This window comes from Hevea brasiliensis, chromosome 2 (genome assembly GCF_030052815.1).
Source record: "Hevea brasiliensis isolate MT/VB/25A 57/8 chromosome 2, ASM3005281v1, whole genome shotgun sequence".
NCBI classification, from domain to species: Eukaryota; Viridiplantae; Streptophyta; class Magnoliopsida; order Malpighiales; family Euphorbiaceae; genus Hevea; species Hevea brasiliensis.
Genome location: NC_079494.1, coordinates 122,114,612 through 122,141,949, shown reverse-complemented (window position 1 = coordinate 122,141,949; position 27,338 = coordinate 122,114,612). Strand labels below are relative to the sequence as shown.

The window sequence follows — 27,338 nt, the reverse complement described above, 5'->3', positions numbered from 1 at the left end:
TCTTCAATGCTTCTTTTTTTGAAGATGCGTGCCATTGTTTTTGAGAGAAAACTATATATATATATATATATATATATATAAAGAAAAGAATGAACAGAAGATATAGAGAAGACTTGTTAGGTGGATAGTTGATATGAGATAAGAATTTAAGGTCAGCAACTCGGCATAGAAAAAACGAAGTCCATTTTTGCAGTTGTCAGTTGTAGAGCAAGAATTATCACCTTAAAAAAAAAAAAATCTTGTGAAATTTTAAACTTTTTAAATGTCTTATAATATATTTAAATTTCTATAAATATTATAGGATACATTTCAACTCATATAAAATAAAATTAAAATATCTTTTAAATTTTAATTCACAAATCACCGTGTCAATACTATTAGAATTCATATTATTTAATTTGAAGATATTAAAAAAATTTTAATTATGTTTTATAGTAATAGTTGAGGTATATTATAAATATTTTAAAAATTCAGGGTATCAAAAAATTTTTTTATTAAAATTTATATGTGAAATGGTGTATTTAATCTTTAATTATTTATGTTAACTTATTTAAATATGTTCGAGAGAACTCATTGTTTTCAATAGAACATATGGTCATAGCTAATAAACAAAATGACTCAATTAGTTGGAAGTAGAAGGAGATTGATGACTCCCCCCATTACTGCCAACAACAACAATAATAACAAGACTTTTTAACAAAGCATAGTTTTTAGATGAATTTTAGAATATTATTTTATTAATTTAAAATTATTTATTAAAATATATTAAATTTAATTTCAAATTAATATTTTTTAATATTTTTTAATTAATAAATTTATAAATATATTTTTTAATAATAATTCTAACTAGAATGCTAAAAAGACACGTAATATTATTTTTTAATTTTTTATAAAAATTCCCCTCATTTTGTTAGAAAACATTGAAATGTTGCAATCAATCTAGGCGACCAACCAAATATAAAACCACTGTTATTTCGCTTTCTTATTACTCTGTACGTGAAAGTGCGAAAATCTATTAATATAAAGGTAAAAAGACTATTTTAACCCTTAAGATTTGCGCCAATAGTCATGTCTTTACCGTTTAAACAAATCCTTCCAATTTAAAAAACGATTAAATAATTTTATTAAATTTTAAAAATATATTAAATAAATTCTTTTACTATTTTCAAAATAAATAAACACTTAAATTTAAAAAAAATAAAAAAAAATTAAATAATAATTTATCTCTAATATAGTGTAATTTTTTATATATATTTTTAAAAGTTAAAAAAGTAATAAATGGCTTGTTTAATATATTTTTAGAATTTTAAAATATTTATTTAATAAATTTTTAAAATTTAAAAATTTAATTAAACCTTTAAATATTTTAAAAACTTAAATAATTATTAGTGTAATTTTAAGTGCTAAAATACGCTTTTGTCTAATATAAATTTGACCAATTGAATGCCGGTAACCGAATTGCATATCCTCACCATATGATAATTTAAGGATAGAGAAGTTGTTGAAATTAAAATTATCATATTATATGTTTTTGCAATGTATTACTACCTTCTAGCATGATGCTGATGAACAGAAGAAGACTACTTGTCGTTTGATTATTTAAAAAAACAAAAAAAAAAAAATCCTAAGCTATTAATATTGCATATTTAAGGATATTTATATATATATTATTTCTAGTAGGACAACAAACATCCTCTTAAGACGTAATGTAGAATCAGATATTAATAAAATAGATGGAAAAATTAAGAAGATGCTCTGGACACTTGTTTCAAACTAGTCCATCTCATCTGCCTGACCAGCAACCTGCTTCTGAAACTGGAATATAGCTTCAAGATGTGACCAAAGCATTATTTCTCCATTTTGTTTTTCTAATACAGATACATATAATTCTCTCTTTGATACTCAGTCTACTGTCAGTCTCCACTAAACGAATCTCACAACAGCTCTTCCCTCTGTTCAATGTTTGGTTATCTTCACCTGCATAAATAAATAAATAAATAAAAGAAGAAAAGTTGAGGAAAAATTAGCCAAAAATGAGGGTTAGATAAATAAAAATAAACATAAAAGATCATTTGGGCAATGCATACACTGCAGCAAATGAAAAATGTACAGCAAGTTGTTGGCTTTCCAGGAACTAAATTGTTGCCAGATACTAAATTAGCTTTTCTAAACTAGCCCCTTTCAAGTGTTGATCCCATTCACAATGTGGATCACAATAATTAGTCAATCCATTCCATAATAATGATGCTATGTTGATGAACTGAATATGAACAAATTACAGTCATAAAAAAATGAGGCGGCACCATCACCTCTCAAGCTTCTGTATGGTTTATCTTTGACGAATACTTAATGACCACACTTGACATTATCTTCTGTATAAGTAGTTTGGCAGAGGAAACTTCAGGCTCCTAGCTACCTACAATCAATTTCAAATAAAATTTGGATGATAAGTGGTGAAATACATTAAATAAAAGAAGGGAATATCAGGCTCCTGCTATTTGCAAACTATTTAAAAAATATATAGACAAGATAATATAATCAAATAACAAGGTAAGGGAGGCGAAAATTGTGATGTTAGACCGCGAATAATATTATATAAAATTCAATGTGGAAACCAAAAAGACTACCTTCAAAGCCATATCTTCAGTAATCATAGAACGATACCGAGTTGAACCCTCCAAAGGGCAGCTTCCTCCTTTAATAATAAAATTAGCATTACAGAGGCTGGACAATTGCATTAGAACATCAGACATGAACCCACTATCCCCACTTTCAAATCTTAGGACATCATTTTCATTTTCTTCATCAAGTGGACCTTCCACTACAGATGATATACATTGAAAAATAGCTAATAACCTCTCCAATGGGAAAGTTCCAGGTCCTTTCATAAGTAATTCCTGTTCTGCAGCTTCCTTCTGCTCTAATGATTTTACAGAAGCCCTGTGCAGGAAAATTTCCAAACAAAATATAATCTTTTCCAGGGTAGCAAGGTAAAATGAGGTATTAGCTATTTTTTTGGCATTTGAGATGAACCCGATCTTATCATTGAAAAAGAAATAGAAAGCCACTTATATAAATAGTAAACAACAATGAGGTTTTGCACTTACTTCCTCTTACGTTTGTGACTATCTGAACCTGCAGTTGAATCAAACAAAGATGCATCAAGAGTAGCTGGGTTTCTTGAAGCAAGGAATGCTGAAATAAGAAGATACTTTGCAGAAGTAGACATATGAAAATCTAACTCGGCAAAATCTTCACAGCCTCCTGACTTTCTTATGCTACTTTTCCGCTTTTTCTCCTTGTTGGATTCAACCTCAAGGGGAGGCCAAGAGGGAACCTGGAATATCTCATTCAAAGAAAGGGCAATGTGCGGTTGAAAATGACTGAACAACCTTCTCTTCATCTCTTCATAGGATACATGTTCCAAGTCATTCAAGGGTTCACAATATTTTCTAAACAATGATGAAAAGGCAGTAGATAACTCATCCACTCGTCTGGTAACTCTACAAAATGGTTTGAGTACAACACTGTTGACAAAATGCAAGAATATTCAGTGATTGGTTAATATAAAGCAGAGATCAAAGGAAAGCACCAGACAGAAAGCAAATTGTGTTCTTACTCAAGAAAGGACAAGTAGAGCTTTCGATTTTCTTGGTTTCTCAAGAAAATTTGGCGAAGATCTTCTTCTGTGTATTCAGGAAAATAAACAGGAATAGGCTCCACATATCCCACATTGGAGTAATAGGTATCAGGTGAAGTATTGCTAATATATATGAGTCCCACTTCAGGCATCTTCAAAATATCATAAAGGCTAAACATAAAAGGTAATATGGTAGAACTTTTATCCCAATTGCGAACAAGCTCCAAATTGTCAAGTATCAAGTAGACCATACTTCCATTGGGCTGCCCAGGCAACTTATTTGAGCTCAATTTCCCTGAGTTCACTTTGAGATCACCAATGACACTCAGCAAAGATTCACGGAGTAAATTAACAAAATCAGATGGCTTTTCGCAGCGTTTTGAACTCGAATAACCATTGACTGCATTCTTTTTATGAAGCAACAACTGATTTAAAATGGATTCAAAAAAGAGGCAAGGACTATAACAAGTCCGGTAGCTTGCATAAACCAAAGGGCGATTGAGATGTCTAAAAATTTGGAGAATAATACTGGTTTTTCCAGTTGAAGCACCTCCATAAATAAATATAGGAAGCATGGGGGAGTTCAAGGGACCCAAAAGATGCACTATCTGAGAAATCTGGACACCTCTAGTGGGAAAACTAGATAGCAGATCATCATAGCTAAGGTGATTCCCTCCAAAAACGAGATCTTTGAGGGTGGGAATGTATGATTCACTTATTTTTGTTTTCACAGCCTCATTGCCTGTAGCAGAAGAGGAAGAAAAGGACCGAGTTGTTCTTCTTGTAATTTGTTGAATTTCCTCTTTACCCATTTCTTTAAAATTGAGCAGGAATCATATTTTCTGGGGCAATAAAACATAATTTCATGAAGCACCAAATACGCATGGTAACAACATTTAACAGAATCAAATCTATAAACAGAAATTGAGATCAAAAGCAAATTACCAAATGCTTAAACATAAAATAAGAAACAAAATTGCCCGATAGTGATTTCAACTTTTTAGCTTTTTATTCCTCATATACTTGTTTTGCTTTTCAGTTAAATCTTCAGTTGCAGTTTAGGTTCTATCATCAAAGATGAACAGCTTGAACATGTAGGAAATCAGAGAGAGACTATGTTCTGTTATTGTGGATCCAAATTGTATTTATGGAAGAAAGTTAAATTGACATTATACCAATAAAAAAAATAACCTAATGCCATGGAGAAATCAAAGAGAACCCCGAAAAACACTCATGGAAACACAAATAGCATTTACAATGAAACAAAAGAGAAACCTAATCGAAACAGGATTAGATGGAAAACACACACCCTAAGTATAGTTTTTGGGTTAATCAATAATGAAATTTATAGATGGAATAGACGCATTGCATCATAACAAATTATATTACAAAGAATTAGACTATTATACTATAAAACAATAAATATTATAATATTAACAATTCTGAACTAAACATGAACCTGTGCGGATTCACTATTTACTGAGGAACCTATGCACTAAAAATGAAACTATGCATATGCTTGTAACAATTGCTAGTATATTTTAGACAGGATATTAAAAAAAATTCATAGTAAACTCGTTATACAGAGATCTAATCCCCAAAGGGATGTCAAATTTGCTGGACGCCGAGACAAGTTATAGCTTCAAGAAAATGAAAAATACTTATTAAAAAGGAAAAAAAATATAAAAAATTCCAATGACACGTAAACACAGACTACCAGCACTACCCCAAACCCATGAAACTAAATTCAAAATCTCAAGCTTTTATCAAAGGCCGAATCTGCACTATCACTCCATATTAAGTCTTGATACTAAACCTCCAAGCTTCAGTGCACAAAGACTACCAGAAGAAAACCCTTCACTTCAATATGCAAATAATGTAACATAAGCAACTATAGCAGACCCAACAAGCCAAGGCTCAACCTTTTATCTTAAAGAATAAAAGAGCCGAACTTTTTGACAAAATGGGCAGAGAATATACAAGGTCTAGAATAAAAAAGCATGGTGCTACATCAGGACAAGGAGGCCAAAAGGGCTAGAAGAAGAAACAGCAGTAGCAGTAGCAAAAAGAAAGTAAAAAAGGAAACTCTGAATTCACCTGAAAATTCGCAAAAAGCAAAAACGACTATAATGGGTGGCCCCCTTAACCAACCTTGAGTCTCATTATTAACTATAGTCGATAAACAATTAAAATCCATATTAATTTGATTTAAAAGAAAACGGAATGGGATTCTATTAGTAATAAAAAATAAAATCCAATAATTTGATTGGTAAATTAAATTAATATGGATCTTAATTTCCATCAATTATTGCCTAGAGAGTTTAATTGACTAATGGGCGGCACCCTTAACCAACTTGAGTCTCATCATTGAAAATAATTAATGAACAATTAAAATCCATATTAATTTGATTTAAAAAAGAAAACAAAAAGGATTTCTACTAGTAATAAAAATAAAATTCAGTAATTTGATTGATAAATTAAATTAATAGGGATCTTAATTTAATCTATCTTGAATCATTGGCCTAATTTAAGTTAGATCATCAATTATTTCCAAGAGAGTTTAATTGATTAATGGGTGGCCCTTTAACCAACTCGGGTCTCATCATTAACAATAATCGATGAGCAATTAAAATCCATATTAATTTTATTTAGAAAACACAAGAAGTAAAGGGGAAAAAAAGCAAAGCAAGGACTTTCAATTTAACCCATTTCTAATTGATGGAACCACATGACTTAATGCAATATCATAATTTATTCTAAGCCTATATAAATCAGCAGGATCCGTAATTTCAAATTAAATTAATAAGGATTTCAATTTAATCCGTCTCAAATTAGTTGCCTAATTTAAGATAGACAATCAATTATTGCCTAGAGAGTCTAATTGATTAATGGGTGGCCCCTTTAACAAACTAGGTCTCATCATGAACAATAATCCATAAACAATTAAAATCCATATTAATTCAATTTATTACAAACCCTTTTCTATAAAAATATTTTAATATGTTCTCTATAAAAGAACAAATCTAATTTTAATGTAACAACCTATACATTGTTGATCCAAGAGTAGTCGTTCATACATTATATTTTAAAAGACTTAACTTTTTCATGTCTTTTCTACGTACACCTTTAAGAACTTAAAGTACACAAGACATTCCAGCAACTACCATGCAAGCAATACTATAATTACTGATAGATGCTAAGCAAATGAAGATGATTTTAGCGCAAAAACCAGCAGCCATCTTTGAAGAAAATATATCCATGGCAGTAATGTTTATCAAACCTAAGCAAATGGATCAAATAGCATTGCACTCATTAATATAAAAAAAAAAATATATATATATATATATAAAAAGAGCAAGCCCTCTCATTGTACAAGCCCCAGAAGTTCCTCTTTATGAAGACATACATAACACATATAAAAAAAAAAAACACTATTGACAAAAGAAGTAACGCGGACTTGAAATCTCAGAATACCCAAAGTGCCTTCATACACATCCAAGTGAACAGATAAGCTAAACCACAAGCAGGCAAGCAGCTGGATACTTAAACAAAAAGTAAGGTAGGCACAAAAACCCAATATTTTCTTTCACACCATTTGCCCAAAACAGAGGAAGTAGCTATAATACTACAAATAATAACACATCCAGTCTGACCGAAATTAGGCAATATCATCGAATTCCTTGGCTGTGGAGTCTTAAAAGAAACCAACACCATCTCCTATGCTAACTTATTTGATGGAAAATGGCCGAAAAACAGATTAAAGTAAGAGAAACTCCCAATCTTCTAAAATGTTTGAAATACCGTTACACAGTGAAAACAATATTCAGAAGCAATAATGAATGGGCATTGAACATTTAACTAGCCACCAGGCATCACCATTATTTTCATAATATAGATTAAAGATCAAGAACCAAAAAAAGTTCAAAGAAAAGGCAAACCCCGTTTTTCATTCAAATACCTATTAAGAAACAGTGAACAAATGGGAACAATCACCTTTCCCAGCAACCAATAAACTACCCCAACTCATTAAAACTTCATTTTGAAACATCCTAGTGACCAAGAGGTAAGCATTTGGTTTAACCAAAAAAAAAATCAGAACTTTACCCACAAAATTAATCCTAACAGGAAGCTCAGGCAAACAAAAACAGAAGATTCACAAGGGCAAAATGCAATTTGAGCAAGATAATAATAATAATAATAATAATAATAATAATAATAATAATAATAATAATAAAACTATTAAATTCAGAGATTGAAATGCATACCCCACAAATGACAAAATCGATTTCGCTAGACTCACCGAAAGAGAAGTGGAGAGGAGGGTCTGCTTGCATTCAGCACTATGCGAACAAATGGGCGTATTAGAAGATGATTTTCAGAGCTGGCGTGAAACGAGTTTCTGGTGCACGAGGGTGTTGTGCTGGTTCTGCTTCTATGGAGGCGTTAACGCTGCTGGAAGGCGTGGGTTGCAGCCAGATATGGGAATGCAGACGAATGCGTTGGGTATTGTTGCTGGCGAGGAGAGGGAAGGACGGGGGTAAAGAAAACAAATCCTTCTTGGGGAGTAGGAACTTGAAAAAGGGGCTATGTATGAAGGGATTCGTCGGTTTTGTGGAAGCTCGACTGGCGTTGTGTGAGTGAGGAGTGATTCGAAGATTGAGGAGGCGTGGGTCACTGGTTCAGAGAAGAGGGAATACTTAGATGTCGTTTTGGGGCTGAGTGAAGTGGCCTTTGTCAGGACGGGAGAGCTGTGTCGTTAATTTTATGTTTTTTTTTTTCACTCTTTTTTATCTAATTTCTGCTGTCTAAATAATACTTGCCTCTTAACGAGAGAAATAATATGATATTTATAGGAAAAAAAATTAAAATAAAGGATTTTCACAATAAAAGAGATATAAATTTAAAAATTTAAATTTATCCTTACAAAAATTAGGGTTGAGATAAAAATGTATAAATTATTTTAATTAATTTCAATTTAAGATTGAAAATTAATTTCTTATAAATTTAATAGATGAGATTTAATTGCATTATTTTCATTTTATTCTCCTAAATTTAATGGGTAAGAATTAAACTTAAAATAAAATTAAGGGTAGAAATTAATTAAAATAATTTTATTTTATTTTTTATAAATTTTTTTTAAAGACAACTCTAAATACAATGGTTGATATTAAATTTAAAAATTAAAGAGGGATATTAAAAAAATTGGATAAAAAAGAATTTTCATAATTATAATTATAATTATAATTGAAGTAATCTAACTAAGAGTATAGTAGAAAAGGAAATTTAAAATGATTAGAATCAAAATTAAAAATAAAATCAGATTTGAGAATCGATAAATTTAATAACTGAAATTAAAATTTATTTTAAAATTAAAATTAAATCTTGAATTAACATTTATAAAAACAAAATAAATTATTTATTTATTATAATTTTATGAAAGCACTCGAATAAAATATAGTGCCTACATAAACTAAATGATAAAAAAAATCAAAATATTTATATCAATTATCAATTTTAACTAAATATTTTAATTTGTCAATTTAATCATAAATTTTTCATGTTATTTTCAATTTTGACAATAAATTTAATTTACAACAAATAAATTTATCAATTGACAAATTATTCAAATCCTTTTATTTATATATTATTAGTTTGAATTAATCTATTTAATTTTATTAATTATTTAATAATTTTAATATTTGTTACTAATTTTAACAAACTTTTTATTAAAAAAATATATAAATTAAGTATATATCTAATATTATTATCTTAATTTTATTTTTTTCTCTCTTTCTATTATATTTTTAATTCATATATTTTTCATCATTTTATTCAGTAAAATAATAATTTTTATTTAATTTATTTAAAAATAATTATCAAAATTATAAAAAAATAAAAATAATTAAATAATAATATTAATAAATATTAAAATTATCTTTATCAATTAAATCATTTAATTAAATTAACAATTAAAATTAATATAAAAGTTTAAAACTAAATAGAGTTAAAAAATTTTACTAAAATTAAAAAAATTTATATTAATCATTTAACCGCTTCTTCTCCTTCTTTTTCTTATTATTATTATTATTATTATTATTATTATTATTATTATCATCATCAAGAAGCATCAAGTTGCTTATTATTTGACACAGTTTCGAACATTCTTTTTAACCATCCTCCGAACATGATTAGGGCAGGTTTTCACTCGCATACACCACTTGAATAGGCTTTTATGTCGGGCCAAAAATCACACATCGCCAGTGCCTTAGCGACTGCCGAAATAGGCGCATAATTAATTATTGATGGGTATTTTGATTCTCAGTTATGTACCGACCAATCTCCAAAGAAAAATAAACTGCCAGACTTCCCAATAATTAATATTACGCCACCATAATTACACAAGCACCACCACCGCAAATTGTTAACATGCACTTAAAAGAGCTTTGTCATGAGAAAAATAGGTCAAACCACACAGCAAAATATCATAATAACAACCCTGAAACACTCTCCTTAAACATTTTCATCATCATCTTAATTTTCATTTGAGGAACTTCCCCTGATAAGGGCTCCACGGCGATGGCCACCCACAATCACATCCTTAAGTCGTGATATAGGTCCCAACATCCTGCCACTTTTCTGTCAAAACAGCATTACATGTTATGTCAGTAAAAGTAGAGTCTCAGGTACAAAATGAATAAAACATGGGGCAAGTGCCATAAACACTCGTCATGAAGGATTATTAGGCATCAGCACATTATAATTGCATGCAGGAAAAAAAACACTAGCAAAACTTTAGCTTCCAAGGAACTTCCTTCTGTCACTGCCCAAGAATTTTATCTTAGAGGCTGAGAAAAGCTATATGGCCTCCCAGCCAATAAGCCTATGAAAGGACCTTCAGCAATTGGAACAAGGAATCAGTCGAGTCCTATGTTTATATATGGATCAAGTTTCATAAAAAAGGGAGTGTGAATTACTTCGCACTAATATATGCTCAAAGTCAACACAAGTGCAATTCTCAGGTCCTAGTAGTTTTTATACAATGAAAATAAACATGAGCTAGTTGCCGACTTTCCCATCCAAGTTGTATGGCTAAAATTTCCATGGAGCAACTTTCCAGTTAAATTAGGAAGAGTCCGCCAAAGTAGAAGATGAACTTAAGTTTTCATATGATGAAAGAGAGGAAAATGACAATCAGATTACTGAATCAATTAATAATATTATGGGTTTTTGGTATTGTACTACCTCTCTCTGACTTTCCTGTTATCAAAGGTTGGGATCTCAAGGCACGAGTGTGGGAAAATGAGCTTCCTTCAAGCTGTAGTTTCATGTTCTCAGTTCTCACATGTGATAAAATTAGGAGAATATTAATCAGTTAACCATACCGATTAATAAATTTCAAGTGCCGTTTGGTATAGTTGAATATTGCATTGCATAGCGTCTATACATCAATCTCCATCTCTCTCTCTCTCTCTCAAGTAACATCCCTTTCATCAATCTTGAATGTATTAATGATTACACATCAACCAACAGGATTATGCCTTTCCACTCCAATATATAAATAATATAATATGAGCTCACAGCCTCACAGGTCCATGCATATTTCTGCTACAGTAAAAATTACATATGGATATGGGGCTACTTTAAGAAATAATAAATTAAAGTCAAATGCATGCACAACTCTTAAATCCATGGTAGCAGACAAACAGAAAGCATCACAATAAGCTATAAACAAAAAGCTTATTTAAAGAAGGAAAGAGAAAATTTTATGCGTAGAAGAGTACCTCATTAATGCTAGCCTGCCACTTGAGTTGCAAAGCCCGCCACCTTTCCTGTTGCCAGCGCTGGCCAAGAATTACAAGGCCCATTACTGCCGCTGCAACGAAAATGGACCAAAATGCATTTGTCTCTTTTACATGAGTATACAAGGAAGCTGCCCTTCTCTTCCACCAAGCTTCACATGGAAGGTCAGACCCATCATATTTACCATCTTTAGCAGACTTTGGAGAGTGAACAATGTCTGTGGAGTAATCCAATTCCTCTTCAGCCTGTTCATTTACTTCAGGAATCACTAGGTTCTCCCCATATGTAGCTGATCCACCAAGTCCAGTTTCACTGTGGAAAGAACCAAAAGTATCTGTACCGTATATACTCTGTTCCTTGTCATCAAAAAACTGTATTCCATGAAACTCTTCAGATACATTAAACTCCTCAAGTTTAAAATTTTCTTCATCCTTTCCACCAGATTTATCCCCTTCTTCCACAACCAGTTCAGATGCAACACTCTCCCTGCCTTGTTCATCGAGAATTTCACTATTATCTGGCTCCAATGGCAAATTCTCATGCTGGCTTGCTGGAAAGACGAAGTGACCTGACATGAACAAAGCACGAGAAGTTTCTGCTTCCTCTTTGGGTGCATTATCCTTGTTTTCATCTTTCAGTTCAACTTCTTCTGGACCAGGAGCAGCAGCGTATGCTGATGCTGTAAGTGATACAACTTCCCACTCATTTCCACGAGAAGTATTCTCCTCTCCTTCCTCATTAGCTGCCATCCTCCAAGTCTTCAATCTTCCTGAATGCACATCCATACTCAAAACATTGAGAAAATAATAAATTCTTTAATAAGTATACAAATCAACCACCATAGCACAATTTTTTTGCCAATCAGGGAAAATGCGTTCAGACATGAAATTATGAGTATTTGAATTTTACATTACTTAAACATAAATCCAAGTCTACCTTCATTTCAAATATACACATTTGTAAATAAAATACTATGAAATTTTACAAATGAAATGAAATCACACTTTCATTTGATTTCAAAAACAAAGCAGCTACCGAACACATAAAGGGATAGACCCAAAGTTGCTGGTGCTCCCTCACTTAGCATTGCGATTTTAGCTCTAGTATAAGAAGTAGAGGGGAGATTCAACTGGATAGAGTTTTAATGCCAAAATACACCATTCAAGTAATTAGATTTCATCATCTAAAAGAACAGATAATAACGGTGTAATATACAGGATCAAAACACAAAACATGATGAATGAAATGAAAGAGTGCAATAAGTGTGCTTTGCAACCATGAGATCCCTAAAAAAGTGAAAAGTATGTTGTCAGGCCAACCATACAACATATGTTGTATGTTGTATGGAAGTGAATGTTGAGCATGTACGGTACAACAACATACCCAGATACACACAAGATGAATGTGAAAAAAAAAAAAAAAAAGGCAGCCAATGTATAGCATGACAAAATAAAATTGTCATGGAAGGAAGTAGTGCTAAAAGATTTATAAATTTTGGATATCTATGCGAAATTAGTTTCAAATAAAAATCAATGACAACAAAAGAAATTATATAACAGAAACTGTTTGAGATTAGGATTTTGTTGTTGTTGTACCAATGACCACGCTCAAATTACTAAGAATGAATATTTTCTTTTAATACCATAAAAAAATAAAAAATAAAAAAAATAAAAATAAAAATAAAAATAAAAATAAAAATAAAAACACACTCCACCACTGGCTTATGCAATCACAAGAAACTCAATTAGCAACAAAATAACATCATCAATTCATACAAAAAATTAAAAAAGAAGAAAAAAAAAACCCTAATCTAATTATCAAGTAAAACAACAACATGCGTGCACATGATAAACAATCAATAAGTCAGAATAGAACACCGGGAGGATCTTAAAAAAAATATCTTAATCACAACATAATTAAAAACGATAATTCATCAAACCAAAACAATCGTCATCCATATAAAAAATAATCAGAACCACCCAAAGTATGAGATCTTCTCAAAAAGCAAACAAAAAATCGATGAGAACAGATTATTTCAGCAACAAGACTTACAGAATCACAATCGAAAGAGATCAAAGACGAGAGAACGGTTTTGGAGACCACGACGATGACGGTTTTGATGAGATTGATAACTACCCGGAGAATTCTACAGAAACAAGCTTTATAGTTTTATAGTTGGATTCTGGGGCAAGGAAATGAGGTAACCTGCGGGACCGGTTGTTTTGTCGATGGAGGAAAGAGTTTTGACCGGCTACGGTGGGTAAAGCACGTCGTGTTGTGGGATAATAGTAATATCTTATTTATCTGGTTACTCTAATTCCGCACAGGTGGAAGAAATCGTTGGTAGCACCGGTTTTACAAAGATAAAAATGGCATAATCGCGCGCTTGCGTGCTTGGGGGGAGAAGGAATTTTGCCTTTCATTATTCATTAATTAATTACTATCCACTTGTCTGGAACGGCATGCCAATTCGCGATTGTTTGTACGACCGGTCATCTTTTTCACACGATATGTCGTTTGTCTGCCCGCCTGATTAATCTTTTTTTTTTTTAAGGAAAAATCTAATTGGCTAATGGCTATTTGCTATGCAAGAGTCGAGATGACATATATGACAAGTGGATTGGCAGGTGGCTGGTTGTTGGCTGCAAAAGAGAGACAGAAAGGAAGAAGAAAATGGGGGATCTATGCGCCTTGGACTTTGATGGGGTTCTCAGTGACAGCTGTGGCGAAAGCTCTGTTTCTGCCGTCAAGGTCTGTTTCTGGGTTAGTATGTAGTGACTGAGTGGTATTGGGAAAACTACACTTTTTCTTTTGGGTTCTTTATCTGTATTTTGCTTACAGTAATGAGAAGCTTTTTACTTCTTTTCCACCCTTCCTTTGGTTATTGTTTTCACTTTTCAGTCCCAAGGTGGAAGTTCTGAAGTAACTTCAACAGAAACCAGAATGCCAGGGGCTGACATTGCAGTAAGCCCCCATTGATCCTTGCTTTTTGGCTGTTAAAAAATTTGGTCCGTGACGGACCTTTTGCCAACCTTCTGGCCTATCATTTTTTTTTTTTCTCTGGTGACCTCAAATTGAAAACTGAAATTAACTCTGCTCTATTTCAGTTTTGTGGAAGATCGACTTGCAACCCTAAAGAATGTCATAAAAGAGCCTGAATTGGATGGATGGAACTTGTGTATTATCTTCTCTCTTAAAGCTTCAATAAGATGTTCCTATTCTTTTGCCTTGTTTAGTTTTGATTGAAAACGTGCATACGATATACACACCCAATACCGTTGCTGAGGTTGACTAATTGGAACAGGGGATTGGGGTTACAACACCGAGAAAGAGAGAGAAGCAGCTAGAATTCCCCGGATTCACCTTCTACAGCTCTCTGACTTTGTCAAGAAGCTGAAATAGTTTTTCGGTTTGCCATACAAGTCAGATTAGCTGATTCATTTCACAGTACCGTCATTTATGTTTACATTTGCTGGAGTTTGGGCAACAAAGATCAAACCAAGAAATTTTATTCTAACCTCCTTAAATAAAATGCAATATCACTTATATTGCGACTTGCAAGTGGCATTGGATAACAAATGGAAATTGTTAGCATTTGAAGTTAATGGGCAGCAATTCAATCTTAATGGGGTAAAAAATGAGCGGTTTCAAAACCAAATTAACAAGTGTTCAAACACCAGGCTAATGTGTCAATAAGCTGTATTCTGGAAGGGAATAAAATGGACGTGTTGAATGTGAGAAAACAAACTTGCAAATTTTAACCTCAGTAAAAAGGACAAGTTTCTAATCAAAACGTGTACAGGGGAGAGCACATGATAATGCATGATTCTGTAACCCATCTGCTGGATGTCCTCTGGCAGCGAGAGCAGGCCATGCATTAATGCATGCGCAGGACTGACTAGGACTACTGAATACTTGGTAAAATTTTGAGTGATACTCCCAGTAAAACATAAAATCACATCAGGGTTATGAGTACTATCGTAGCCAGATTAGCAGTTCAAAAAATCGTAGCCAGACTAGGAGGTAAAATGAGATTGGAAAGGAAAATGAAGGGGAAGGAACGGAGGGTGACGATAAGGTGCTACAATTAGAGACTACAAGATTAAATGTACAATGAACTAATATTAGGATTAATGGCTCAAAAGTTGCATGTAAGGTAGATCCTAGTAAACTACAATTCTTCTTTCAGATGCTCAGTAGTAGTATCACTCGTCTTGTCCTTCTTACTCTGAAGCTTCTCAATAACTTCTTCCAAGGGAGGGTCTCCAGGTCTACGGAAGACTTGATCCCCAATCTTGATCTCATAAGCCTCTGGTTGGTTTAAGATGAACTCCTTCAACTAGTAAGAGAAGATGGAAAGATGACATGGTAGAAGAACATGAAATCAGATTTCCAAGTAATTGCATACCAAACTAAAAACACTGAACAAGAATGTAATGTGGATTTCACTGGTTAGATATGAGATCAAAAACAAAAGATTCAGTAAATTGTGTTAAAAAATTAAACAGTTCCAGTATCATTCATGGAAATGGGATTTCTTGTGTGATGTGGACGTCACTGAAGACAAATCAAATTACCAAATAAACAACCACTAAAGTTAGGAATGGACAAATTGCAGCAGTCAGCACTCAAAAAAGTCAAACCACTTAGTTTGAAGTAACAAATATAATGAGCTTACTTCAATCATGTTTTGACCTTTTTCCATGGTGAGCATGATTGTGCTGGTATCAACACCCATGAACTTCACCTCAATTGCCCCAGTCCTTAGAACTTTTGTCCATTTCATTGCAATCTCAGCCACCATATCCTGAAAATAAGTTGCAAAATCTTTAGCCCAGGTGAAGCTTTACAAAAAAAGGAGTAAATGCAGAAGACTACGAATATACACAAAAACAGAGAAGTCGTTAATAGTGAAAGAGCAAATCATCATTTACAGATCAATATGCAAAACACAAGCATTGACGATGGAAGATCAGAACCTGAATAACAACAATATGTCCAAAAAAAAAAAAAGAATGAACTTCCAATCCACCATTATTTTCAGTTTGCATAAAGTCATTTCTTCCGGTTTCACCCTGAATTGATTGCAAAATTTCATCATTCCTGTCGAATGTTTGGTACTTCATATTTCATAAATTCCAATCCGTGCATTTCAAATCGTCTTACTCTACCTAAAACATATCAATTTGAAGAATCACAGGTATTACACTGAAACCTACCACTATCCGAAAACAAAACCAAACACTAGTGAACGATTCAGCCAAAATCGCAAAGAATGAAAAAACGATTTACCGGAGTCCGGCGCACACCCAATCGAAGCTTAACGAACCCAAAAACCGGCCCGAAATGCTGCTTCATCATCAACTCCTGGATCTGCGACATGTCCATGTTGGACAAATCGGAAGGCGGTGGATCAAGCTCATCGGAAGATGGCGTTGGTTTCTTGCCCCACTGCTTCCAGGCCTCGTCCTCCTCGTCGTCAATCACGTCGTCGAGATCGTCCGCGATGTGGATTCTTCGCTTCCCTCCCTCAGCAAATCGGAAAATTTCGCCATTCGGTGAGAAGATCAAGGGCAAAAGGAGAATAATGAAGCAGTTCAGTTTGCACATGGTTAATGTGTGAAATTGAGATAATACGTGTGGTCTGTATATACTGCATATATAGGTTGTGTTTACAAATCGCTGACGGTGATGATGAGAGCCTGAGAGACCGAGAGCCAGCCAACCTGGAAAGAGGATGTGTGGGTGCCCGCACTGGTCTTGGGCTTGGGCTAAGCAATGAAAAGGCCCACCAACTGGCCATCTCAGATTATGGAGGAAACGTAAATGGGTCCTAAGAGGATGCCCAGTCCCACTGAACCAGATTTGTAGCAGAAAAAATCCACCATCATCCTAGATTGGTTCTCGTGGCAAAAACGGCTACGTTTAGGCAAAAGGTTGATTTTGAAATTATTTAAAAAAAAAAACTCTTTTAAATATAAGTTTTTATTTTATTGTTTTAAATGTTTTTATGATTAAATATATAATAAATATTTTTGAAACTTTATTTTTTTTAATAAAAATAAAAGAGTAAAGCTCAAATAAAACTGAATTTAAAACATTTATGCTCTCTTTACTATTATCTAAAAAAAGTACCATTTTTTCTTTTAAAAAAACATATATGATTTTAAAGCATTCATCAATTATTATTACAAACTGGACTGGAGAGAAAAAGCATGAATGTCGTTCCATTCAATGATTAACTTCATTTTACATACTACGACAGTGAAATTAGTTAGTTAAAATTGAGAGCCAACTAAACTGAATCAATTTAACTAACTGCTCTACCACAACTTTTTAGCTCTCATTTATCTTGCTCACTGCTTCGTTCGATAATAATATTTAAATTAAATTTAAATATATTTTAATTATAAAAACTTTAATAATATTGAGAATCAAAATTTTCAGTGAAATATAATATATTCCTTTTAATATTTCAAATCAACTTTTTAAACTCTCAATCATAATTTCAATCAGAGCTTAAATGAAAAAGATATCAATTAAACGGCATTAATATAAATAAATTTATTATATTTAACTGAACTTTATATTAAAAACTCAATTATTTTGTGTATTACAATATGCCAACATCAAATCTATTTTACAACCTATTGGAAGGTCATGTATGATATACATATAAAATGTTTATGCTATGCATAATTTTGATATAAATTAATTTTTTATATATTTAATTTAAATTTTAATATTAATTTTTTAAAAGTTTTTTATATAATTTTGATTACTAAAATTTGTAATACTCTCATTTTAATAATTTATTTTTTAATCTTTATATACCAATTAGATTTTACATATTAAATAGATTATCAGTAAAATTGCATTTATTATCGTGTTTTGTTATCCATTTTATATGAAAAAACAAATTAATTAAAATATATCATCGCCCATATATGATAAACACATTAAAAAATTTGTTTAAAAAAAGTATTATTATTATTATTATTATTATTGGTTGATAAATAATTATGAACAGATTCAAATTTAATTGAATAAATGTACTTAAAATTTTTTATAAATTTTAGCTATAATTATATTATTAAACTAAATTATTTTATTTTAAATAATAATGTAACAACCCAAAATTTTTAAAATTATAAATAAAATAAAAAGAAAATATTATGTTATTAATATTATAGGATTTATTTGAATCGATTTTAAAAATAAAGGAAGATAATATTGATAAATAAATTGATAATAAATAAAATTAATTAAAGTTAATTTATTAAATGATGATAAAATAATTAAATTTTTCTAGATTATATTTATTTTTATCATTACTAGAATTTTATAAAATTGTAATATAAAAAAATAATTTTGAACCTAATTGTAAACCTCTAAGAAGTTGAGGGACTAATAGTGTAATTAGAAGTTAAAAAATAATAAATAAATAAAAAAACAAAACGCAGTGCACAGCCCTCCCTCCCCTCTCACTCTTCTTTCTCCTCGACTCTCTCTCCTCCTCCCTCCCGTTTTTCTTCTTGCCGGCAAGAGATCCGCTGCCGGTGACCACCCTAGTGGCTTCAGCGTGACCGAGCAACACCAGTGGACAGGAAACGGTGATGGAAGAAGGCGACGGCAACGAGAATTGAAGAGAGAGAGAGAGAGAGCGATGGCGAGGACTTCCAAGGCTATTTTCGGCCGTTTCCGGTGTCCTACCGGCATGGGAAGGGTGGCGCTCGACTCCTGGGACCACGGGCTTCCCATCTCGACCTGCAGTGCTCCGTTCCATGGAGGTTTTCGGCGAGTTTCGAAGAGAGAGAAAGAGGAGAGAGAAAAATTAGGCAGTGGCTTTCCAGCCATTTTCCCGACGATCCGACCATCGGATCAAAAATCCGAGACCACCAATGAACTCAGAACGGCTAAATCTTTGAGATATGACCGGTCCCGCTCCAATCGGACATCGTTTGAAAATACGATAATCGGATGATCCATATCGCTTTGTGAGATTTTCGCACTTTTTTTATTCCCAATATTTAAAAATAATTTTATGATAATTATTAACACAATTTGGACTTAATTTAAGTGCAATCGGATCTAGGATAGCTCACTGGAGTCGGGATCGAATTTTCAGCCAGATCCGGCTGCCCAGCAGCCCGTCTCAGAACGTGGTCGATATTATAGTCAATCATAACATTTTCAAATCTTCTGGATGCGTTCCAGGTGTCAGAATCGGCATAGGTAAACCCGAACTCCAAGTTGCTCATTTCTGGCTAATACCGATTTAGAATAAAATTCATAAAATATTCATGGGTGATTAGAAAATTTCAATTCCTTTTGCGATAGCTTTATAACTTTATTAGGAACAGCAGGACAAAATTTTTGAATTTTTAGAGCTTGTTTTAATGGATTTTTACAAAATATCAATCATAGGGACTAAAATGTAAATTTGAAAATTTATTACTATTGTCTGATTTGGAGGGCCCATGAGGGGCCAAATGAAGTTGATGAGATGTGATTGTGAAAATTGAGAAGTTAGAAGTGTTATTTAAGCCTTTTTGCAGGTTGGATAGGTTTCAAGTATAGGGAAAATTCTACTGAATTTTCAGCATGAATTAGGCTGTCTGTTGTCTCTTTAGAGTTTTATTTTGACTTAATACTATTAAATTTATAATATAATTATTAGGTGATTGAGGTCAGCTATTTTCCTCCATCCAGCAGCCACAACAGTCCTCGGTGTACTGTGAGTAAAATATTAATTTTAATTATAATTTTAATATTATTATATATTCAGGTATGCCCATGCATCACTTATAAATATGTATCTATGTAGTTAAATACTATGCACATTTTATATTGCATTCTTAATTGATGAATTGCCATGAATGTTGTTTATGGTAATTTGGAGCAGTGTGTATACGTTGGCGTGCGTGTGGTATGGTATTGGATATGGACAGGACCGGTAGACACAGCTTGAGAGACAATCGCTGGCAGATGTTAGATTAAGAGAGCTGTATAGGGGATCAACTCTCATATATATACTGTTTGAACAGTGTTTGGTGTGTAAGTGCTCTAAATTGCCTTTTTGCTGTTATGATGTGATGTGTATAAAAATTTTGATAGTGTTGCTGATGTGAACCTTCAAGCAATTGGTAACTTGAAAACCCACATTCAAGAATTAAATGAACAATATGGAAAGCACCAAATCAAGATGTATGAATTTGAATCTTTAAACCAGCACAATCAGATTGTTGTGTAATTCAAAGAAAATATCAGAAATGGGATTCTTGACCTAATTCATATGGAGAATGAATAAACCAAGAATATTATGCACATTAAACCTTGCAAGATAGAATCTCAGCAAGTTAATGAGCTTCCCAAGAACAAAGGCAATAGCCAATTTACTCACTAAAGGAGTAGAAACAATCTCTCATTAATATTCAAAGTGTGTCCTCCACTCTCTCATTATACTTGTATTTATAGCCTCTTGACTTCAAAGCTAAAAACAAAAATATCCCTACTTTAATAACAGCTGTAAGGAGCTTTAAGTCTAAACAAAAATTAATCTATCAAAAGACTAAAAACTCCTTACAAAAAGTAAATTTAATACAGCAGCAAATAAGGGCATTTAAGTCCAAAAGAGAGGTAGTTATAACAGATGGAATATTCCTTGAAAAAGGTGCCAGCAGATGCATGTACATGGGTTGGATCTGGTGCATGCATGTCCACAAGTTATTCCATGTAACCTAATGCTCCACATGACACCTGGTCACTTCTAAGCTTAATTTTCACCAAATTTAATTCTTTATAATTTTCTTCATGCCATTCCAGCTTATAATCCTTGCTCCTTATGATTTCACAAATTAAATTCTGAAGTGATTTAGCTCTAGCTCTAGCTCTAGTAATTGGACCTTGGATGAAATCCTTTGGTGTGGATGTAGCTTGATTCTCATCATTCCCCTCTGCTTCAAAAGGATTCGTCCTCGAATCTATTCCTACATCAACACAAGGAGATAAATCAGCAATATTGAAGGTGGCACTGACATTATACTCACCAGGTGTCACGACCCAACCTATGGGCCGGACCGGCACTAGGACCTGGGCCAGCCTAAAGCTCCCGAGGCCCGTAGTAAGCCTAAATATTCACTTAACCCAACTCTAAGGCCCATTTGGGCCCAATTTCAAGAAATCAACCGGACGGAGTCCGGCCATAAAGTGGACCTTTCAACGGGGAGTTTTTTACTCACCCGACCTGTAATCAAAATATATCATCACTTGGGGAGCTCAGCTCACCCTACACATACTCAAATCAACATAAAGATAAATGGGAGCTCAGCTCCCTCATCCAGTCCATCAAATATGCATATAATAATTTTACAGATCCACATAATAATTATATTACAGACCCGAATCATTTAAATATTTTTAACACATGCGAAAATTCTAAGATTTAACAAGTTTATACAAACGTTAATAATCGACCTGCGAGGAAGAAAGCAGGTTAATCTCAAAAATATCCTCCTGTGGCCTGAAAAAATATTGAACAGGAGTGAGCGTTCGACTCAGAGAGTAAAATATCAATTTTAACCATAATCTCTTTAACTATCTAGAACTAGTGCACCCTGTAGAGTGAAATACAGCATCAGCAATAAATTCACATCATAACATCAAAAAGGTAATTTGGAGCACTAACACACCCTGTAATATCAATCAATATTAATGGGAGCTGATCCCCTATACAGCTCTCTTAAATCCAACCTGGTGCCAGCGAAGAACTCAAGCCGGACTTTCGCTTAATAAACCAAATCGGGGGTCCCAGCGAAGAACTCAAGTCGTGACTACCCCCCGAAGGATCGGGTCCCAGCGAAGATCTCAAGCCGTGACTACCCGTCCTATCCATAGTCCACACCACATCACACGCACGCCAACGCACGCACTCTGCTCCAAATTACCACAGCAACATACATGGCACTTTCACAGTTATGAATGCAACATAAATCGTGCCTAAAGTTTATCTACATAGATATATGCGTATAAGTGATGCATGGGCATGCTTGAACATATAATAATAGTGAAATTACAATTAAAATTAATATTTTACTCACAGACTTGACAACGGTTACTGTGGTGGCTGGGCGGAGGAAGAAGGCTGTCCCTACTCACCTGACAATTACATTACAATTATTTAATACAAATGACTCAATACAATCAAGAAAAGACCAAATACGTCCTAAGTCGTGCTGAAAATCCGGCAAAGTCTCCCCTATACCTAAGACTTACCCAACCTGCAAAATGGCTCAAAACACACTTCTATATTCACAATCCATATATCCACAACTCAATCACATCACACAGCCCCTCTTGAGCCCATCAAATCAGTTATCCATCACAATATGTAAAATTTCAATTTAGTCCTTATAATTGATCATTTTTGCAAAAACTATCCAAACAAGCTCTAAAAATTCTAAAACTTTGCCCCGTGGTCCTTAGCAATATTACTAGGCTATTGCAAAAAGAATCATAATTTTCTGAGCTACTACGAATATTTTATGAATTTTTAATCCTATTTAAGCACTAGAAAATTACGAAAAAGCAAGGTTCGGGTTTACCTTTGCCGATTCCGACTTCTGGAACGCGTTCAGGATGTCTGACAATGGGGGGTAACCAAAACCTCGGTCCAATTCGGAGACTTTTCCGGTAACGGGTCTGTCTGGCCCGAAATTTGCAAATCCGGTCAACTGTCGAATTTCCGCGAATTGAGGATACCTACACGAAGCCCACAACATGGGGGTTAGTACATAAATTTTTCAGAATTTTCTAAGCTCATTTAATGCTCGGAAAAATATTGCGAAGTTCCGTGGGACCCACCGAAAAACGGTGTCGGAAAAATTCGAAATTTATGTCGCCGCGAAGCTCTCGACAAGTGGAGGGCTTTGGTACTCTCGGTTTTCTCGTGGGATTCACGGTTTGCGAGAAATCTAGCCCGAAAGTCAAAATAGGCTAAAACTTCTCGGGCAAAAATCGGACAAACCGCTCGATGGATTTCAGCGTTCTTAGTGTCTATGGAAAGCTCTCGACGAGTAGATGATTTTAGATACAAGACCTGGTCCGATTGGTGGCCGGATAGGCTGAATTTTGGCCGGGAAGACGAACGGTCGCGCACGCCTGCAACTTTCTCCAAAACCGAGAAGTGAACTGGGGCCCTCTGTCAGATATTATGGAAGCTGGAACTCCATGCAATCTGACTATTTCTCGAATGTAGAGTCGGGCGTACTGTGCCATCGAATACGTAGTCTTCACAGGCAAAAAGTGAGCTGATTTGGTTAGACAATCCACAATTACCCATATCGAATCATATCCTCGCGTGGTACGAGGCAACCCAGTCACAAAATCCATAGTGATCATTTCCCACTTCCATTTTGGGATAGGGAGCTCTTGCAGCTTCCCTGACGGTCTCTGGTGTTCAAACTTCACCTTTTGACAAGTCAAGCACTTGGACACAAAGTCTGCTATGTCTCTCTTCATGCCATTCCACCAGTAGCTATCTTTCACATCATGGTACATCTTGGTGGAACCTGGGTGGACATGCATGCTGTATAGTGTGCCTCTTGCATGATTTCATTTCTGAGATTGTCCACATCGGGCACACATATCCTTGAACCTTGCACTAGGCCGCCATCATTGGCAAATCCAAAGTCAACACCTTCACCTTGCTGTACTCTTTCTATAATCTTCATCAATTATTGGTCTCTGTGCTGGGAAACTCTAACTCTGTCTCTCAAGTCTGGCCTCACTGAAAAATGAGCCAGCAATACCCCCTCATCTGAAAGATCTAGGATTAAACCTTGATCCATCAACTCATGTACCTCCTGAATTAACGGTCTCTTCTCTGCTGTGAAATGTGCGCCAAATCGCTGTAAGATTTTTACGCTCAAAGCATCTGCTACTACATTGGCTTTCCCAGGGTGGTACTGGATGGTGCAATCATAGTCTTTCAGAAGCTCCATCCATCTCCTCTGTCTAAAGTTTAAGTCCCTCTGTTGGAAGATGTACTTCAAACTCTTATGGTCGGTGTATATCTCGCACACTTCACCATACAGGTAGTGTCTCTAGATTTTTAGTGCAAAGATTACAGCCGCCATTTCCAAATCATGGGTGGGGTAGTTCTGCTCATGCCTCTTCAGCTGTCTTGAAGCATAAGCTACTACTTTTCCATTCTGCATCAAAACACACCCTAGGCCAACTCTGGAAGCGTCACAGTACACGGTGTATCCTTCACCACTCATAGGTAGTGTCAACACAGGGGCGGTGGTTAGACACTCCTTAAGCTTCTGGAAGCTCTTCTCACAGTCATCTGTCCAAATGAATGGAACATTCTTCTGAGTTAACTTAGTTAGGGGAGCCCCTATCCTGGAAAAATCTTGTACAAAACGCCTATAGTAGCCAGCTAAACCTAAAAAACTTCGCACCTCAGTGACTATTGTAGGCCTAAGCCAATTAGTTACAGCTTCAATTTTCTTGGGATCCACTTGAATGCCGTTACTAGAAACCACGTGTCCCAAGAATGAGATGCTTTCTAGCCAAAATTCACATTTCGAAAATTTGGCATATAGCTGGTGCTCCCTCAAACTCTACAACACCATTCTCAAGTGCCACACGTGTTCTTCTTCGGTCCGAGAGTATACCAAAATGTCATCTATGAATACGATGACAAAACGGTCCAAAAATGGCTTGAACACCCGGTTCATCAAGTCCATGAAGGCTGCTGGTGCATTAGTGAGTCCAAAAGACATCACCAAGAACTCATAATGACCATATCTTGTCCTGAATGCCGTTTTGGACACGTCCTCATTCCTGATTCTCAACTGATGGTAGCCTGATCGCAGGTCTATCTTGGAAAAGAATCTAGCCCCTTGGAGCTGATCAAACAGATCGTCGATCCGAGGAAGTGGATACTTGTTCTTCATAGTCACCTTGTTCAGCTGTCTATAGTCAATGCACAACCTCAATGACCCATCCTTCTTTCTCACAAATAGAACAGGAGCACCCCAGGGTGAAGTGCTCGGACGTATGAAACCTTTGTCCAACAGCTCCTGTAGTTGCTCTTTTAACTCTTTCAATTATGCTGGGGCCATCCTGTAAGGTGGCATTGATATGGGGTTTGTACCCGGAACAACATCAATGCAGAACTCTATTCCCATTTCTGGTGGCAACCCTGGAAGCTCTTCAGGGAAGACATCCATGAATTCTCTGACAACAGGAACATTTTCCATGTTGACACCTTCTACAGATGTATCTCTCACCAATGCCAAATACCCTTGGCATCCATGCCTTAACATTTTTCTAGCACTAATTGCTGACACCAAGTTATATGGAGCCACGCTCCTGTCACCATCAAAGCTAAACTCTTCCACACCAGGTATGTGGAAATGCACCTTTTTGTTCCTGCAGTCTAAAGTGGCATAATGAGTTGCCAACCAGTCCATCCCCAAAATTACATCAAAATCAATCACTGGTAGAGGAACCAAGTCTGCTGGGAGGATCTTTCCATCCACCACTACTGGGCTACCCGGAAAAACCATATCTACATCTATGTTGTCACTAAGTGGGGTAGCTACCGACAAAGGACATTCTAAGGTTGTAGGGTTTCTACCCAACCTCATGGCAAACACAGGGGAGACAAATGAGTGCGTAGCACCCGGATCTATCAAAACACGAGCCTCATAGGAACAGACCAGAAGAATACCTGCCACAACTGCATTTGAAGCTTGAGCATCCTGGTGGGTCAGGGTGAAAACCCGAGCTTGACCCCTACCCTGAGTGGCAGAACCCTGATACTGACTTCTACCTCCTGATCTGCCTCCAAATCCACGTCCCCCTTGTCCTCGGCCCTGTTGGCCACTGAACTGACTGCCTGCCATGCTGGAAGCACCCGGATACAACTGACGAGGAACATTTGCAACAGAACCCTGTGACCCCATCTGTGGCTCACTGAACACGGGGCATTCCCTAGCAAAGTGACCTGGTTGGCCACACCTGAAGCATACTCCTGAACCCATCAAACAAGGTCCTGAATGTCCTCTTCCACACTGTGCACAAGGTGCTAAGGAAGATCCTGAACCAGACCCAGAACTGTTGTACCCTGAACTGTGACCACTGCTGGATCCGTATCCAGGTCTGAACCCTCGAGGTTTGTGTCTAAAACCACTCTTCTTGTTCCTACTTTTTCCTCTGTAATTACTCTGGCCACCACTGTCTGGAGTACCCATATGGGGAGCACCTAAAGAACCCTCTGCTCTGTTTTTCTTTGCTCTTTCGCTGTCATCCGCAGCATAGCTAATCTCTATCTGTCTGGCTCGATCAACTACCACATTAAACGACTGATCAGACATCATGGCCAGGTTTGCATACCTCCTGTCAAGCCCCTTTAGGAACCTCTTCACCTTCATAGTTTCTGTAGCAACTGCTGTAGGGGCATACCTACTCAACTCAAGAAATTCTGTAGCATATTCATCTACTGCACTGCCATTCGCCTTAAAGCCTCAAAGGCCCACCGCTTTTGATCCTGAAGCTTTACGCACAAACCGATTGATGAACAGTTCCACAAACTGAGTCCACGACAAACCCTCCATCTGAGGTAATATGTAGTCATTCATCCATTGTCTAGGCATAGGCCCTATGACATACTGCATACACTCTATTAGTCTTCTATCACCAATCGCACTTACATTTCTGCTGTCTGCAGAATCCAAAAATCGATATGCATCGTCTGACATATCATAAGTACCAGGCACCAACTTCTTGAAATTTATGATCTGTTTGTAAGGTTCTCCTCTTGGTGCGGTGGACTGCTGCTGCTGTGGAGGGTGGACCATATACTGCGCCATTATATCGATGGTCCTCT

At 35.1% G+C, this 27,338-nt stretch overlaps 3 protein-coding genes and 1 long non-coding RNA gene across 8 annotated transcripts; 1 reads left to right on the top strand and 3 right to left on the bottom strand.

Annotated features, from left to right (window-relative positions):
* Nucleotides 1-1,645: 1,645 nt before the first annotated feature.
* Nucleotides 1,646-8,426, bottom strand: LOC110660631 (origin of replication complex subunit 5). 3 transcript variants are annotated; one of them, XM_021818979.2, is made up of 6 exons: nucleotides 7,906-8,426; nucleotides 3,620-4,482; nucleotides 3,108-3,527; nucleotides 2,628-2,940; nucleotides 2,310-2,416; nucleotides 1,646-1,977 (listed from the first exon to the last, which is right to left on the bottom strand). In XM_021818979.2, exons 2-5 carry the CDS (start codon nucleotides 4,450-4,452, stop codon nucleotides 2,366-2,368), a joined length of 1,617 nt encoding a protein of 538 aa, XP_021674671.1. In that variant the 5' UTR covers nucleotides 4,453-4,482; nucleotides 7,906-8,426; the 3' UTR covers nucleotides 1,646-1,977; nucleotides 2,310-2,365. The 3 variants fall into 3 exon arrangements, with proteins under 3 accessions (XP_021674671.1, XP_021674670.1, XP_021674673.1); XM_021818978.2 differs by having other exon boundaries at nucleotides 7,941-8,426; XM_021818981.2 differs by lacking the exon at nucleotides 7,906-8,426 and adding an exon at nucleotides 4,586-6,829.
* Nucleotides 8,427-9,985: 1,559 nt separating this feature from the next.
* Nucleotides 9,986-13,676, bottom strand: LOC110660628 (ATG8-interacting protein 1). Its single transcript, XM_021818976.2, has 3 exons — nucleotides 13,493-13,676; nucleotides 11,422-12,209; nucleotides 9,986-10,276 (listed from the first exon to the last, which is right to left on the bottom strand). The coding sequence occupies exons 2-3, from the start codon at nucleotides 12,187-12,189 to the stop codon at nucleotides 10,172-10,174; spliced, it is 873 nt and encodes a 290-aa protein (XP_021674668.1). The 5' UTR covers nucleotides 12,190-12,209; nucleotides 13,493-13,676; the 3' UTR covers nucleotides 9,986-10,171.
* A 274-nt stretch (nucleotides 13,677-13,950) lies between these two features.
* LOC131176698 (uncharacterized) lies at nucleotides 13,951-14,951 on the top strand. 3 transcript variants are annotated; one of them, XR_009146648.1, is made up of 3 exons: nucleotides 13,951-14,448; nucleotides 14,548-14,618; nucleotides 14,745-14,951. It is a non-coding gene; the product is annotated as an uncharacterized LOC131176698 (long non-coding RNA). The 3 variants fall into 3 exon arrangements; XR_009146643.1 differs by lacking the exon at nucleotides 14,745-14,951 and having other exon boundaries at nucleotides 13,951-14,404; nucleotides 14,548-14,675; XR_009146646.1 differs by lacking the exon at nucleotides 14,745-14,951 and having other exon boundaries at nucleotides 14,548-14,675.
* A 432-nt stretch (nucleotides 14,952-15,383) lies between these two features.
* On the bottom strand, nucleotides 15,384-17,143 carry LOC110660629 (uncharacterized). Its single transcript, XM_021818977.2, has 3 exons — nucleotides 16,733-17,143; nucleotides 16,119-16,247; nucleotides 15,384-15,779 (listed from the first exon to the last, which is right to left on the bottom strand). Exons 1-3 carry the CDS (start codon nucleotides 17,048-17,050, stop codon nucleotides 15,612-15,614), a joined length of 615 nt encoding a protein of 204 aa, XP_021674669.1. The 5' UTR covers nucleotides 17,051-17,143; the 3' UTR covers nucleotides 15,384-15,611.
* Between the last annotated feature and the right edge of the window lie 10,195 nt (nucleotides 17,144-27,338).

Coding starts and splice junctions, on each gene's coding strand:
- LOC110660629 (XM_021818977.2), bottom strand. CDS start 17,050: ATGTGCAAACTGAACTGCTTCATTATTCTCCTTTTGCCCTTGATCTTC. Junction 16,248..16,732: donor TGGGTGTGCGCCGGACTCCG/GTAAATCGTTTT, acceptor ACTTATTTTCAG/GATATGGTGGCTGAGATTGC. Junction 15,780..16,118: donor AAGGTCAAAACATGATTGAA/GTAAGCTCATTA, acceptor TTCTCTTACTAG/TTGAAGGAGTTCATCTTAAA.
- LOC110660628 (XM_021818976.2), bottom strand. CDS start 12,189: ATGGCAGCTAATGAGGAAGGAGAGGAGAATACTTCTCGTGGAAATGAG. Junction 10,277..11,421: donor GGCAGGCTAGCATTAATGAG/GTACTCTTCTAC, acceptor CTGTTTTGACAG/AAAAGTGGCAGGATGTTGGG.
- LOC110660631 (XM_021818979.2), bottom strand. CDS start 4,452: ATGGGTAAAGAGGAAATTCAACAAATTACAAGAAGAACAACTCGGTCC. Junction 3,528..3,619: donor CTCTACTTGTCCTTTCTTGA/GTAAGAACACAA, acceptor TTTTGTCAACAG/TGTTGTACTCAAACCATTTT. Junction 2,941..3,107: donor AGTCACAAACGTAAGAGGAA/GTAAGTGCAAAA, acceptor TTTCCTGCACAG/GGCTTCTGTAAAATCATTAG.